At 44.4% G+C, this 17,414-nt stretch overlaps 1 protein-coding gene across 1 annotated transcript; it reads right to left on the reverse strand.

The window, feature by feature from the left end:
• Window positions 1-1,071: 1,071 nt before the first annotated feature.
• On the reverse strand, window positions 1,072-13,135 carry LOC143102609 (TANK-binding kinase 1-binding protein 1-like). Its single transcript, XM_076266332.1, has 10 exons — window positions 12,911-13,135; window positions 11,721-11,846; window positions 11,144-11,248; window positions 9,329-9,428; window positions 9,239-9,283; window positions 7,972-8,178; window positions 5,126-5,174; window positions 3,813-3,922; window positions 1,970-2,691; window positions 1,072-1,282 (listed from the first exon to the last, which is right to left on the reverse strand). Exons 1-10 carry the CDS (start codon window positions 13,133-13,135, stop codon window positions 1,154-1,156), a joined length of 1,818 nt encoding a protein of 605 aa, XP_076122447.1. The 3' UTR covers window positions 1,072-1,153.
• Between the last annotated feature and the right edge of the window lie 4,279 nt (window positions 13,136-17,414).

The following is a 17,414-nucleotide window of genomic DNA, read 5'->3' on the forward strand; positions in this document are numbered from 1 at the left end:
GCCATAACCATTTTGTGAAGTATGTTAAACAGATACACTTGCATGATTTATTTCAATGTATTATTATTTATTATTATTATTTATTATTATTATTATTATTATTATGATGCACAGTAACCAAGAAACATTTTATTACATATTATTTTGCATGGCTTAAAAAATGCCTAATAGTTTCCACTAGGGGGAATGGAATCATTCTTAAAGGGCCTTATGTACACAAAAATAAAATCCAACATAGCCATCAGATGGGATATTGATACGAGGTATTTTAAGCTAGGAATCACTTGCGCTGTGCCCTTTCCATAGTACAAAGACTGAAGCCAGCGTCAATAGTTTCACCTAATGTAGGCCTGATATTGATCAAGGCCTCAGAAGCCCTCAAAAGCTTTCAGAAGAGAGTCGTTTCCAACTGTCTCTGTTCACCTGAATTGAACCTCTCCAGTGGCTGCCCTAAAACACAGCAAATGTGCTGACAACAATTCCCATATAAAATTAGTGCCAAGACTGTTAATTCCAAGAGTTTACAGATTCTAGTAAGAGTGATTTGAGCCCTTCGTCAGCTTATATTGGTAGACTGAGAAGAAAATATCACAGTTCTGATCACGCTACCGAGCTGTTACAAACAGAAAACTTTTTGGCAGCTTGATGTCAAAGCTTGCCAAAGAGCGTGTCCATGCTGTATTCACAGCCATGAAAATACGGTAATGGATTCTCTGGATTTCAGTGTCCAGAATTTGGCCTCAGTCTGAACCCTATTCTCCAACATCCTCAGTGCAGTTAAGACTTTCTCTTTCACTCTCTCTCTCTCTCATGTTATGTCATGTCATGTCTTTCCCAGTGATGGGAAGAAATATTACAAAAAAAACAAAGTAGTTAGAAATGCATTATCAAGCTATTAAGCTAAATCACCTTTGAGGATCACTCCCCTCTCATCAGCAGAGTGCCCTGGCAGGAGAGTAAAATATCAGGGTTTAAAATATGGCTTAGGTATACCAGTGGGACAGTCAGGGAGGAGAGAACACTGTACAGTTGCTTAGAAAGGAAGAACAACCTGGGCCTCATTCCCAAAGACTGTCCTTTCCATTCCTGGCCTGGCCAGCTGTGGTGCTATTACCACTGTGGCCACAAGGGGCAGTGTTTGGCACTGCGCAGCTCAGATCTTGCTGTTCTCCAGGTGTGTGTCGATGTGTTTGATGAGCGCATCATCCGGGTAGTCGGTGGGGAAAGTCAGCTGGCACAGCGGGCAGCTGCGGGCTCTGTTCTCCTCCGTCTCCATCCACAGCTGCAGGACATACACACACACACGCACACACATGCACACACATACACACATACACACGCACACACATGCATACACACACACACGCACACACATGCACACACATACACACACACACATGCACACACATACACACGCACACACGCACACACATGACCACACATACACACACACACACACGCACACACACATGCACACACACACACACACACACACATACTCACACACACACACACACACACACACACACACACACACATACACATACACATACACACACACACACACACACACACACACACACACACACACACGCACAGGGATTAGTCACACAACCACACAGCCAGCCTCCTGGTACAAATCTGGCCCAGTGGGAATGTAGTTAGTTTAGGACACTTTCATCTGTGGCATAAAATCATATTTGGTGCTCTTTAAAATGTTCTACATTGGACCATTTCTCCACTAAGAACCAATTGATGGCACACCACATCCCCAAGATCTATTAAAGAGTTTCCTCTGAAGGGAAAGACTTGATCTTTGAATCAATTTTAAACATGGGTGTGATAAACACACCAAAATTGCATTTAGAGTTTAAGTGAGGATTTCTACTTAAATGCCTAAAAAATGGTCAGCTTTGAGGGTGGACACTAATGCTTCAGATGTGAAATCCTCTAACATCACATCACTCACATTGATGGAGGGCCATGACTGGGCATGGTCGGCAAGGAGATGCCCCTGCAGGTGGCAGGCGAGGGTGCTGGGTCCCTCCGGCGCGGGGAATGGCGGGCACGGGGGCAGGACAGCGCCCAGCGTTCTCGGTGGGCTGTGCACGGGCGATGGGCAGTGCCAGTCCTCCTCCTCGTCCGAGGACTGCGGCGGTGTGACCAGCGGCGCGGGCGCCAGCGAGGCCACCACGGAGGGGTCCTCCAGACGGCACAGGTGCCGCATCTCCATCAGCGGGAACGCCAGCTCCAGATCCAGATCCAGCTCCAGGCCGCGGTGGTGCCGCGCCGGGCTGCCCCCCAGACTGCCGCCCAGACTGCCCCCCATGCCGCCACCGAGGCTGCCCCCGTGGGCGGACGCGGGCCTGGTACCGGCCAGAGATGCCCTGGGCAGCCGCTGGTAACCCCCCGCCCCGCCCATGACGCGCGGCTTGGGGAGGGTGGACACCGGGTCGCACAGCAGGCGGCCGTGGCTGGGCGGGCGGCCGTGAGACGAGGGGTCGGACATCTCGGAGTAGCTACGGCGACCCTGGAAGCGCTCGCGCAGCCGGCTGGTGGGCGGGCGGCTGGTGTAGGAGGCGGGGCCCGCCGTGGGGGAGATGGGGGGTGAGGGGCGCAAGCGGTCAGGGGAGGGGGACGGCCGCTGGGACGAGGGCGAGCAGCGCTGGGATGCAGGAGAGTGACGAGAGACTGTGCAGAGAGAGAGAGAGAGCAGAACATCTAACATTTCAACACTGCACTAAGAGATAGCAAGGCTTTAGGGCTATGGCGGGAGGACTTTGGGGAATGTAATATAACTGCAGAGGAGATCTGGTTTGCAGGTAACGATAGGGGTATTTAAAGGGGGTAGATAAGATTATGGGGTATTTTTGGAGAACTTTAACTACTTTAGGTTATGGGGGTACAGTATGTGGATGAGGCTTATTATAGAAGCAATATGATGAGGGGTATCTGAGGCTGCGATGCCTTAGGGGCTGGGGGAGAAACAGTGACTCATTCTGCTATTTCTACCCGCTTCCTGCTAAGATAACTTTGCAACTGCGAGTGATTCATTAATAACTGATCTGATTAAAGCACTGCGTCTATAATGGAAATCCTGCCGTAGTCATCTCTGCGTCAGTAAGACACCCCCATATTTATCCTACGTCATACATCATATGTCATAGTAATTCACTTACTTAAATATTCTTATAATCAATTAATTATTGTGACAATAATCAGATTATGATGATGATTATCTTATTGTAATAGAGCAGCTAAATTATTACTTATTAAAATGCTTGCAAAGAATGCAAGCAAAAGTACTTGGACTTCTGTGTCTATGTGGAGATGGTGAGTGAGTTGGTATGACTGTGTGTGTGTGTGTGTGTGTGTGTGTGTGAGAGAGAGAGAGACAGAGAGAGAGAGAGAGAGAGAGAGAGATACTGAGAGTATTAGTGTAACTGTATGTGTGTGTGTGTGTGTGTGTGTGTGTGTGTGTGTGTGTGTGTGTGTGTGTGTGTGTGTGTGTGTGTGTGTGTGTGTGTGTGTGTGTGTGTGTGTGTGAGAGAGAGAGACAGAGAGAGAGAGAGAGAGAGAGATACTGAGAGTATTAGTGTAACTGTATGTGTGTGTGTGTGTGTGTGTGTGTGTGTGTATGTGTGTGAGAGAGAGAGAGAGAGAGAGCTACTTAGAGTGTTAGTGTTACTGTGTCAGTGTAACTGTATGTGTGTGTGTGTGTGTGTGTGTGTGTGTGTGTGTGTGTGTGTGTGTGTGTGTGTGTGTGAGAGAGAGAGAGAGAGAGTTATCTTTATTCACCAACAGACCTGGGCTTTGCTGTTCTTGGGCAGTTTGCCTAAAGATCTCACTCTGTTTGGCAGCCAGAGAGCGAACTCGGCCCAGCTCCTCAGTGAGCTCAGTGTAGGCCAGAGCCAGATTCACTCTGAGAGACAGAGACAGAGAGGGAGGTAGGGAGGGAGGGAGGGAAGATGAAAGAGAGAGAGAAAAGGAGAGAAAGAGAGTGGGAAAGAGTCAAAATGAGAAAGAGAGAATTAGAAAGATAGACAGAGGGAAGATGAAGAGAGATGAGAAAAGATCAGAGAGATAGGCAGAAAGAGAATGAGTGAAATAGACAGAGTGAAGAAAATGAAACAGAAAAAGAGAGAACGATTGAAGCAGAGAGACCAAATAGAGTTAATCAAGAAAGGATTCGGGAGATAAAGAGAGATGATAGAGGTAGAGAGAGAGGAAGAACCGTAGGATACAGAAATGAGGAGAAGAAGAAAAAAATCATTACCATAAAATTATAGATTCCAAGAAAGTTCAAAGAGATGACAAAATTGATGAAAGAGAGAACAAGAGAGAGAGAGAAAATAGGGATATAGCAGACTAAAAAAAAGAGAGCTCTCCCATCACTGCGTTTGATAACAAATTGCTGGGTCTTCTCGTCTAAGTGCCCTCTATGTTCCATTCACTGAATGTGAAACACTGTTAATTGCAGATGGATCCTGCACGAGAGAATCAATTGTTCTCAATGATTTACTGAAACTGTAAAAAGCCTGAGGCTCGAGCCTCTCACCAATCAAACTAATGAAGCACTTTCACTGGGCTTGGAAAGCATCATTTCAGCATTGGGGATGCCCTTTCAGTGGGGCAAACATTTACTTAGCCAAACCACAATGGCCTTTAATGGTGGTTGCTCATATGGTATTTATGGCTGCATAAGAGCATTCACTGAAAGGCAAGGCAGTGAGTACAATCTAAGTTGTTGTTTTTTCCCCCATTATTACACTAATAACACATGATGTAAGAATGCTACAATTAAGCTTATTTTGTGACTAGCACTAAAAACAACCACTAACTACTCCAACCACTAACACACAAACACAGCTAAAAGGCATCGAAATACAGTTGGAAAGGTCTGTAGTTGGAAATGTAAAAAAATGAAAGAAAAGCAACACAAGGTAACAAATCAATGCTGTATTCTAAAACTGAAACACAAAATATGTCACAGAATTCCACAGGACATATATCATCAGGGTTATGATTATTAGGAGTAACATCCTCTTCTTCAGGCTACAAGACATTTAACATGAGGGTTATGATTATCAGGAGTAGGACCCTACACTTTAGGACCATAACTCACTGTTCATCTCCTGCTTTCTTGATCCACTCTACGTCACAGTGTTCACAGGTCATTTCCTGAGAGACAAGCAAACTTTAATTAGTGAATATTCCTCCATTTATATTTTGTTTAAAGGTTGTATCAGCGATGGCGGGGTAACGTCACTTCTGTTGATGTTTAAACAAAACAGAGAGCTAGCTCGCTACTCCCTCCCCCTCCCTCCCATGCAATTGAAACTCTCCTGAATGCGCATCTCGTCGGTTATTGGTTGGAACACTTTATTTTGCTTTTGAGTGGTTGGCAACACTTGTTGTTAGCAATTGTTTTTGTGTGCAGATCTCAGAGGCTGCCTACAGAGACGCGTTTTTTTGACAGTCTGCTTACGGGGTGGGCAGCTAGCGGATCGTTAGGACAGATTAGATGAATGTGATCATTTATTGTTGGGCCTTTTTTGGGCCTGCAATCGCTGATACAACCTTTAACTATTAAGCTATCAAGCTAAAGTGTGCAAGTGTGTGTGTGGGTGTGTGTGATTCAACACCTGTGTACATTGCAAATGCACACCCAATATCCCTTTGTGGGGAGATTGTGTGATTCCTTCAGAGTCTCTCTGTGAAAATAACCCAAAAAACCTTTTCTACGCTTGGTGGTGACTGCGATGGAAGTATTATACTGAGCTGGAGAGAGAAAGGAAGTACCCCCCACCCACATCATTTAAGGCAACCTCCAGCCCCTGGAAGGGTGGCGTACGCACGTTTTTTTGTGCGTACGTTCGTTTTGTGCCCATGTGCCCATTATAAATCACAAATGAATGTCAACTTGTGCGCAGCCGGATGGTTTTAGGTCTCCGCCTTGTAAACACCCCCTCATCAATATCATTAGCATATGTTTTAGTGAAATCAATGGCCTAAAAGCTGTAGCCTATGTAAAATTATATATTGAAAACATTGTATAGGCCTAGCCTATGCCATCTGATGTTAACTAGCCTATATGCGTCAGTTCAAATAGCTTAACTAATTATGTTTTTTCCAGCAAAGCTTTCTGGAAAGAGATCGTATGCATCCATGTCCATTGTCCTCTGCTCGCTTTCATTCCTTTTGCTTGCAGTAATGTGAATAATCAACATTTAGTAGCCTATGTTTAGGCCTACTTTGTAGAAAAATTGGGTAGGCCTACCTTATGAAGGAAAGACCTAGGCCTACAGCATAATCCTGTACGTTATGGTACAGTAGGCTACTGTACGTTTCCAATATGACCCAGGGTAATATGCTGATTTAGTCTACAAAACAGAGGACTAAATTAAGCGTGATATGTCAGGCTATGTTTTTGCTGAAAAAGTAGCCTAGTTCGCCGGTCATTATTCATTCATTCTGCATATCTTTGCTATTGTTTTCTTTCAATAATGTCCAACGGCTTAAACATTGTCCTTTATTGTTTGCTTTAGGCCTACCTTTATATTCTAGCCTACATTATTCAACTCACATACTGTCATCTGATCTTGGGCACTGCCAGTCAAAAAAAGCAAACTGGTGCGCAACTCCGACGCAACACTAAATATGAAGATGCCTTGCTTTCAGAAGATAACTTCCGTCCCTTGGTTGTGTAGGCTATATATGATATAGTATATCTATAGCCTACACTGTATAGCTTACATTCAAATATTACCTTTCTGTTACGAAGCTGGGAATAGGCCTGTGAATGCAAATTAGGATGTAGTGGAGGGTAAACGCGAGTAAACGCAGTTTATCCACCCAGGGATGGATTACTGCACGGGCCTACCGTGCCCAGGCCCAGGGGCCCAAGGGGTCAGGGAGCCCTTAAGCCCAAGCCTTTGCATGGAATCATTGCCTCAATATCAACAAATCAGGATGTAGGCTATGAATCTGATTGAATTTAGTATTGGCCAACCCCAAAATGCACCAGAATACAGGAAATCACATCAAACAAATGAAAAGTGTTATGGGGGAGGACCCCCAAACCCCCCCTCCCACATATACGACAATTAGTGGGGGGCCCTTAATACATCTGGGCCCAGGGGCCCGAAAGTTCATAATCCGCCCATGTATCCACCTCTGAAATGTCAGAAATAGAGTTTACCCACCTCTTATTAGAGTTTATCCACCTTTATTCACTTTAAACATTCAAAACTGTATTATCCAATACTATCCTATATTCCCAATACTGTACAATAACCTCCACCATCATCAAACATGTTCTGAATGCCTTTTTAAAAAATCCGATACCGCATGGCGCAGTCCACCTCACCGAGATTGCAGAATAGTTTATCTATGATACACACAAAGTGTGTATCATAGTTTACCCACCTCTTATTTTACCACTACATCCCTGGCACAAATGTACTTTTCCTCTCCTAAACGAGGGCAATTGGACATTTTATGGTCAATATTAGATTGGTGAGAACACTAAATATACCAGATCACCTGTAAGAATGTTTCAATCATTCTATCGTAGGTCTTTGTGTTTTTTTTTTAGATATTATGAAATAAGTAAACTATACGTTTTTTCACTTTCTTAAGTGGGCTATAGTTCTCATTAGCAGTTTTATGCTAAATCATGAAACATTAAGCTGCGTCCAAAAACGTCTTCTGATATTGATCATGCATATGGCAAAGAAAGACAGATCGTTGGTCTTGGAAGTTTGATCGCACTTAGACCTCAGATTACTTGCAGTACCCCGGCATTACCACAAGGAAATGGTCATACGTCAAGTTTGAACCTGACTTGGAGATAAGCACTTTTCCACGTCAAAGACGTTTTTTATAAATCTGAGCGTTGGCATGGATTTGAGCGTACGCACCGTCTAAGATCAAATCTGTGCGTAAGAACGCTTTATAAATGAGGCCCCTGGTGTGGGCTGACCTGTCTCTGACTCTCCTGTAGTTGCCGGATCTCTTCCTGAAGCCGCTCTAGCTCCGCCTTCAGCTCCTCTTCCCTCTGACACGCCCCCTGGGCATCGTGCCTGGCCCCCTCTAGCTCCGCCTCCAGCCTCTGCACTTTAAGGTCAGACAGAGCGTCCAGGCTGCGGGAGCTCTGCAGAGTCGGCCCGCGGCACTCTGGCAAACAGAAGTCAATAAAGAATCAGAAATACAAGATACAACCATACACACAAAAAAGTATAATTATTTATAATTTGATTATTATTAATAATCTATTATTAGACGCATAGATACATAGATAGATATCATAACAGTTATTATAAGATATTAAGAGTTTAGTTCCAAAACGCTATATCCTCCATTTTAATGAATTTTCATAAATCTTTTTTTTTTTTACATTTTGTTCTCCAAGTAATTTTAGTGGAACTGTAATTGGGTTATTGTTACTACACTTATCTTCACTCAATCAAAACAACACAACTGCAATTTTATTGATATTACCTGGAATACACAATTAAATAATAACATGACTTATTGTTTTCAAAAATGGAGATATAGCCAACCAACCAAACTCTTCATATATATATATATATACATCTCAGATACATAGGTAGATATAGCAATAATGACACAAGTAAAGAGAGTGACAGAAAGAGAGAGAGAGGGAGAGAAACAAAGAAATTCATGCATGGGACAGAGATACTAACAGTGTGCATATCATACAGGAATAGTCATTTGAAGTTGCAGGGGCTTAGTCATAGCAAACGTGTGAATTAGCTTTTCTCACTCAACCAAAGCAAGTCCCACTCAAGTTCCACTTGCAGAGGATTAAGGGTGAGAACAGCACACTGGGGTGTTTGCTGTTTCATACCGGGGCAGTCAAGAGAGGTGTGAGGACTTAATTAACCTTGAGTGTTGCTTCTGCCTCCTGGTTAGAGCAGCTGCAATGTCAGTGAGCATGCACAGGCTAATCTACTAGCGAGGGCCTGTGTCCAGAGTGCTCTGGTAACATTACCACTTACAGTATATCTGCGCTGCTGTGTAGCTGTAGGTATTGTCTGACTTTGGTATGCAGCTGCTGCTGTGACTGTAGGCTGTGTGTGTGTGTGTGTGTGTGTGTGTGTGTGTGTTTGCATGTGTGTGTTAGTGTGCGTGTGTGTGTGTGTGTGTGTGTGGTGTGAGTGTGTGTGTGTGTGTGTGTGTGTGTGTAGCCATGTGTGAGTGTGCTTCCACTGACCATGAGGCACGTCCAGGCTGGTGTGCAGCTGTAGGTGGTGCATGTCTTTGGCGCGCACATGCGGCTGTGTCTGTGGAGAGTCTTTGCCGCTGCGCACACGGGAGCCGAGCTTCTGCAGCGAGTCGTCCCTCTGTCTTAGGGCCGCCTCCAGACCGTGGATACGCTCCACATGCTGCTCCGCCAGAGAGGTCTATACATACACACACCACACATGCACACACACACATATATATACACACACACACACACACACATGCACACACACACACTCAAACTCTCACAGACACACACACACACACACACAGAAACAGACACACACACACACACACACACACACACACACACACACACACACACACACACACACACACACACACAAACACACACACACACACTCAAACTCAAACTCACACACACACACACACACACACACACACACACACACACACACACACACACACACACACACACACAGAAACAAACAGACCCAGAGACACACACACACACAAACAGACAGGCACACATGTACATAGACACACACACACACACACACACACACACACATACACACACACAAACAGACAGACGCACATGTCCACAGACACAGACACACACACACACATACACACACACACACACACACACACATACAGGTTTCCTTTAGCTAATCAAAAATATAGATGCAAACACACACAATACATGAACTGATTTATAATTGGCAGCAGTATTGTTGTTTACATGTGTCAGTAGCTGAACTTGAACATCACTGTAGCCCAGACAAATCACAAAACCAGGCCTGAGGAGAGAACAGAGGATAAATAATACAAGACTCTGGAGCCCAGTGCATGAATAATACAGACTGTTTCCTTTGTGGATCAGTTGAAATTTGTTTAATTTGGATAGTTAGGGTTGATTATACAATATGCATATGTTTTTAAAGGTTATGTGAATACTGTTAGTAAAAAAATATTTTTTTGCTAACATCTGGCCATGAGAACGGTCCTTTTATAAGGGGTGACAATGGATTATTGATCTATAATAATCCTCGACATGTAGTAGTCATCACTATCCATGCATCGTTATGGAGTATTATGCCAAAGATTAAAAGACATCATGGATGGATTATGAAGTTTTTGTCTCTGATAACATAACTACTAATATAATACTCTGATAAATACTAAACTACAGTAGATTTAAATTCACATGGCAGGTTAAGTAAATGATGCATACTGTAGAAAGATCTTTGACAAGTGTGAGCACAACATATCTCTCTGTGGGAAGTGATGGATTTGTCACCACGTCTGGCAACACTTCATTCCTGAGACTTGAAAAGAGGCCAGGTGACATTGGCATCAGCATGTTGTGTTGCATGTAATCTGAGTACCCAGAAGCTCGCATCATGCTGAACGAACTTCTGGGCCAAAATCTTCACAACTGGAAAACAGCTACTTTCAGAGACGCCCACTGATCTCACTTCTGTTGTGTTCTTGGGCAAATGTTCCTACTGAAATCAGTGCGAAATGGCTGCCGATACAAACGTAATTGAAGCATGTTCAGAGTCGATTTTTGAAGAAATTGAAGTTCGTAACAACATTTGCTTTAAACCTCTGCAGAAGTTATAAAAGGCTAACCAGAGATGGCTACAAAAGCAAACTAAACTCCATCGTTTTGGTTGTTAGTCCGCTGTCAGCAGTATTTTCATGAAACACAGTACATGTGCATACTAATAAAGTCTGCCACCTCTCCGCGATTGGCTATTGAAAAAAGCTTTGTTCGAAATCAGAGACATTCCCCCCGCCCTATTTTCCCCTGAATCCAGGCGTAGTCCTCTCTAGACTATGTTGCATGTGACCTCTGACATCTCAAAAGTGTTGTGAGAGTCCAGTAGGAGGAGCTGTGCCTCACCATCTTGTCCAGGTCCCTCTGCACGTTGCTCTTTTCCAGGTGGATCTTCTCATACGCCTGGATGACATCCTCCAGCCTCTCCTCCCGCTCCTTGCTCTTCTGAAGCTTAAGCCACAGAGAGAGGAAAGGCACACATGTCAGGCTAGTGAAGAGGGGTGATTTTAAAAGGTATCTATTGACAAAAACACATGGCAAGTGTAGACAGAAAATATCTGACACAAAATAAACCTGTGTGAATTACCATATTATCTGTGTTGGGGAAGTTATTTTTTGTAATAGTGGGTCAAATGTCTTGTGTTAGGGAGGTGACAGCCAGTTACCTCCTGTGTAAAGGAGTTCATGTTGTGTTTGAGTGGCAGTTACCCCCTATGTGAGGGAGTTGAAGTTGGGTTTAAGTGGCAGATCTTCCTGTATGAGGGAGTTGAAGTTGTGCTTCAGTGGCAGTTACCCCCTTTGTGAGGGAGTTGAAGCTGTGCTTCAGTGGCAGTTACCCCCTATGTGAGGGCGTTGAAGTTGTGTTTGAGTGACAGTTACCCCCTATGTGAGGGAGTTGAAGTTGTGCTTCAGTGGCGGTTACCTCCTGTGTGAGGGAGTTGATTTTCTGCTGCAGGCTGCTGCTATTACTCATCATGAGGCTGGACTCTTTGGGCTCACAGGAGCAACAGGGGCTCCGCTCCTCCCCAAACTCACTGATCATGGGGAACTACAAGGGGAGAAAGGAAAGAGAGAGAGAGACAGACAGACAGACAGAGAGAGAGAGAGATTGATGGGGTATGTAATGATATGTGGTCTTTTCATAGCAAATAAAATGTAAATTATAATCTTAAGGGGAAAGAAAACAGGACTAGGACTAGGACAAGAAGACTAGGACTAAGAGAGGATTTGTTGGAGTGGGAACTAATAGAGAAGATAAGAAAGAAGAGAAGAGAAATAGATCAAGAAGAGAGAAGAGAAAGAGAACAAAAGAGAACAAGAAGAGAAGAGAAGGAAGGAGAGAAGAGGGCGAGGTCAGGTGAGTCTATCTGAGAAAAGGAGGGCTAGAGAGAGATGAGGGGATGAAGTGAAGGAGAGGTCAGAGTAAAAATAAAACCAGAGTCAAATTTAGAAGTGTCACAAATTGATTTCTGACATTCAAGGTGAAAAAGGTAGTCTTACAGCTCCTCTATAAAAACCCTTTCTTAACAACAACAAATTCTCTAGGCTTAAAGGTGCAGTCAGCAATTGCTTAGGAGGTCGCATTTGCTTATGTTTATAGTTATATTTTAAATTATTAGCAGACATTTTTGTCAAAGACAATGTACATTATATTTTAACCAAGGGCCAAACACACCAGAGAGGTAGTTCACCCCTCCCTTCAGTAATCCCAGAGAATCTCCATACAGGGTTTTGTTTTGTTTGGGGGACAGGCTGCCCCCACTTAGTTTGTTTCCAGTTTTCAGTGCCTGGGCTGCCTACAGAGATCTTTTTTTTTAACAGTGTACTCACGGAATGGGCAGCTAGTGAGGAATGGGCAGATGGTGAGGAGATGATTGCTGAATGTGACAAAAAAATGTAATGGACTTGAAATCGCGTACAAATTGCTGACTGCACCTCTAACAAGCTTTTATTACAACCCACATACTGTATATGTCATAGACGACATCATCTGAGGCTTTAAGGGGCCTAAAACTTAAAGCATCTCTCTACAGAGACATCAGCTCTCCAAGCAGGATTCCCAAATGATTCCTGTTAACGGTCACTTTTGGCTAAGTTGTGTAACATTCTCACCTTGACCTCGTAATTCTTGAGCTTGTGCTTGATGCTGATGTTCTCGCGCTCCAAGCTGGCCAGCCGGGTCTTAATGTCGTGGTAGGCGGCAGCCAGGGCGAAGTGCGATGTGGGGTACATGTCTTCAGAGAGCGGTGAGCTGGACCAGCCCATCCCACAGCCGTCCTCCCGCAAACCCTCCACACTGCCCAGGAGACTTAGCTCACTGCTGAACAAAGAGTCCATTACTCAGCTCCTGAGGGGGAGAGAGAGAGAGAGAGAGAGAGAGCACGAGAGAGGGGGGGGTGTAGACAGAGAAGGGATGACAAGAAAGGGAGAATAAGGAAAGGGGGAAAAAGGAAGAGCAATAGGTGTGGGATAAAGATGGGGGAGAGAGACCAAGACATATAGAGGCAGAGTAAGAGAGAGAGAGAGAGAGAGAGAGAGTAGAGATAGAGAGAGGAAAAATTAAGGTAGGGAGGAAAATGTAAGAAAGAAAGAAAATTGCCATTAAAGAAAACGATTAGAGAAACAATCCATCAATCATTTCACATGTGGTATTTCATACATACACTAAGCTGACTGCTCTTATTCGTGTTCAGCCTTTTAAAAGGAAGCCTTAAATAGGTCACCATGATGACTGTGCTCATGCAATCACTCAACCCAAAACATGAATAGCATTCTGGGTAGGCTGTTTATTTTTCTCAAAAATATGTCAAAACAAATCACCAATGCATTCCTAAGACACTATTTCAGCCTGTTTACCTCACACATTGTCAAGGTGAGTGCTTTTCTAAATAAACAGCCACGGTACTAAGAAGCCCCCACATCACCCACACTGCTGTCCCCCAGTCTTTCAACAGATGCCACTGGACCCAGGTGTGACCCACTGCCAGTCTCACTGGGGAGGACACAGAGAGCTCCTGCCCATGTGACTGATTGAGACTGACTAGGACTAATAACCATCCACGTTTTAGGGCAAAGGGGACACTGATCCCAAATGCACGGTAATCTGTTGTCACATTCTTATCAAGTGAACTGCAAAAGAGTCAAGGAACCTAATCATTCATTTCTTTCCCACAAAAAAAGATCAGTACGAAGTGCTTGTCTTCCCAATTTTGAAATATTTCAATAATACTCAAGCTCAATCATTAAAATGTGGGGAACACTTGTAATCCAGAATTGTCACTACATTCATTTGTGTCTAAATTATGAGCATCCCAGTGTGTATTAACTTTTACCTTATTGGATATTCTATAGTGATTTATCAGCATTACATTCACATACAAATGCATTCACTTGCACTGTAAGTCGTTTGTTTTTATATTATGTACAGTATATGTTATACAATTGTCTGTATATAATCTTTCTATTGCATGTTGTTCTTGTCTTGAGAGTCAGCATCTTTCAACACCAAATTCCTTGTATCCACATACCTGGCCAACAAAGCTGACTTGGATTCTGATTTAATTTAGTGATTTAATCTCACTGCACACTTCAACCCTAAACTGGTTACTTGGCACCCATACCAGCACACTCTAGTGTTTGGCTGACAGAACAAAGGCCAGATCTCATTGTTTCCTGGTGTCACAAACACTCCTCTCCCCACATATCTGGACACTTCCCCTACCTGGCTGACTCCAGCCAATGGCTGCTTAGTTCAAACTGACAACATCCTATGAGGATTCAGCTTTTCACCCCCGCCCCCCCTGAGGCTGTGCCCAGACGGACAGAAGTCAGACAGGGGGAGGCTGTAGTTCTGGCCCTGCCTCCACTCCTGGCGCCACGGGGGAGCAGTCTGCTTCAGCACCATGGCCAGCTCCACAGCGCAAGCCAAGGACCTGAAAACGAGACATGCAGCTTGTGCATGAGGCTGTGATTCTCCATCCCACAGCAGGGGGGCGCTAATGAGGCTCAAACGACAAGACGCTGAGCCTTGGCACGGCTAACAGACTGTCGGAGCCAGCTGCACTGAGGTGAGCCGGGCGTAGCGAATGTGCCAAGCAACGCCAACACATGTGACTGGTTCAAACGCGCCCACTGATGTCTTACTAGTGGCATTAATTGATGTTGCATCTGATGTTACTTCATCTGAAAAAGACTAAGTGGTGAATAACGTGACTACAGAGGCTAGCTTTTCAAGATCCTCCTAACACTTGGATCAGGCTTTTCATTACACCTTCTTATTTTTCACCTTTCATTTTTGTACGAATGCGTTTAATGAGAAAAACATTCAGAATGCACAGAAAGGGTATTCAGAAAGTTTGCATGATGACAGACTCACGCAACGATTTTGAGTCAAAGTCAAATACTAACTGACGAACGAAGTAAGTCAAATACTAACTGGAAAACACATAAATAAAGCGTACACTCTCTCTGTGCTGTGTAACAATGCCATTAAGCCAACACTGAGGTCCTAACCCTAGACTGTCAACCATAGAGACCGCTGTGGTCCCATGCCTCCCCCTTCCCCCATCATCACCACACACACACACACACACACACACACACACACACACACACACAGTGAGAGAGAGACACACACTTATACACATGCACATACACACTCAAACACACACAGCGAGAGTGAAACACACACACAGTGAGAGAGAGACACACACACACACACACACACACACAAACACACACACACACACACACTTGTACGCCCAGGGCCCTTCTCGGCTTTGACTGGAGTGGGCGGCACCTCCTCGTCCACCCACAAGTCCACTGAGAATGTCCGCTTGAGCACCGGCGGGGAGCTGAGCTGAGCTGAGCTGCACAGCGAGAGGCTGGACGAGGCGGAATGCTGGTGGAAGCCTGCGTGTTTCTGCATCCTCCATGACTTATTCATCGCCTGTGGGGACAGAGGTGGGGCGCGGAAACCAAGGCAATGGAGGAACTCTAGAGAGCTCACGAGGATGTGTAGTGCAGAAACCTGGGCTTAGGTGGCTCTGGAGTACATTAAGTAGTTTTACTGTGATGTGATCGTTAAGAGTATGTGCTTGTTCATCTGTACATGTGTCTGTGTGTGTGTGTTCTGGTGAGGATGTGAAGAGAGAGATAGAGCGTGAGAGAGAGAAAAAGAGGAGATATGTGTGTATGTGTGATGCTGTATGTGAGGATTTGAAGTGGATGATAATTTGAGCTGCATATAAATGACTCTGATTTAGATCTGTGCAGATTGGGTAGGTTTGTGTGCAGCAAGGTTGGTCAGTGGTTGGCTTTTGACTGCTGCCAGAAAAGTGTTTTAAGATTTTGGCAAGCTTTAAAACTCTGTTGATTCATGTGCCACTGAGTTTGTGTCCCACTAGTGGATTATGGATGTTGGTAAACAAAGAGGTAGTAGTTCAGTACTAAGAATAGATTCAAATATTAAGGAAATACTTTCCTCACAATCCCTCACAATAACCCACACAGACACGTATATAAACATACACACAAACATGCACACACACACACACACCCAAAGACCCCCCCCCCCCACACACACACACACACACACACAGACACGAACACAAACACACACACACCAGTGTGTACATCCACAAACATGAATGGTGATAACAATGATATGCACACTAATAACATAACACATTAATGTACACATAATATTCCCCTCCCTCAACACTTATATGCAACACATTAGGGCTGTGTATTGGCAAGGACCTCACGATACATAACGATTACATACACGATTCACAATACGCATCACGATATATGGGTCATGATACAACGCATCACAATATATTGTGATACAATAAATATTGCAATATATTGCAATTCTTTTTACTAAAAATGTAAAAATAGAGCTGGAAACACAATTTGCTGTGTACCCCCCCCCCTCCCCCCACACACAGACACACACACAGACACACACATACACGAGATTAGCTCTAGAAACAAAGGTGATGAAATGCAGGGCTGGAGTGTGAGTGTGAGTAACCAGGCCAGTTACCCTGAGCCCCATCAGCCTGAGGGTGGACACTGAAGGCCCATATGTTAATGTCACATGGCTAATCCATATATTAATGTGCTTTCGTACCAGGAAAATGGACCTCATGTGCTCTTTTTCATTCTCTCCCCCCTCATCCTCTCTTCCCTCTCTCTCTCATTCTCTTGGTTCCACTCTCTACTTCTCTCTATTCTCATACACACATACACACATACACATACACATACACACACACACACACACACACAATTCTGCCCCCAAGCAACCGTCTCTCCTCAACCTGGATCTTTCAGTCTCGTACGTCAATAAAGCATTCCATGGCCACTGGAAGCATAGCAAGCTCTGTTTTCTGCTGTCGAAGCCTCCTAGCAGAGAGAGAGACAGAGCTCAATGGGGTCCTGTTTGGTTCTTCAAAAGCCACTTAATGACACCAGGTCAAGGTAGCATGGCATAAAAGTCTCCGCTGAACCACCTGGACAGTCGGATCCAGGCAGGCACCTTGAAATAGACTATTTCCCATTTCCAGAGCCGGAGTGTCTCCCTTCGTGAGTTGAATGAAAGAGGGTCTTT

The sequence above is a fragment of the Alosa pseudoharengus genome, unplaced genomic scaffold (genome assembly GCF_046254945.1).
Source record: "Alosa pseudoharengus isolate Yale_2024_CS ecotype anadromous, Long Island Sound unplaced genomic scaffold, YU_APseudo_1.1 YU_APseudo_1.1_scf_4, whole genome shotgun sequence".
Lineage (NCBI taxonomy): Eukaryota > Metazoa > Chordata > Actinopteri > Clupeiformes > Clupeidae > Alosa > Alosa pseudoharengus.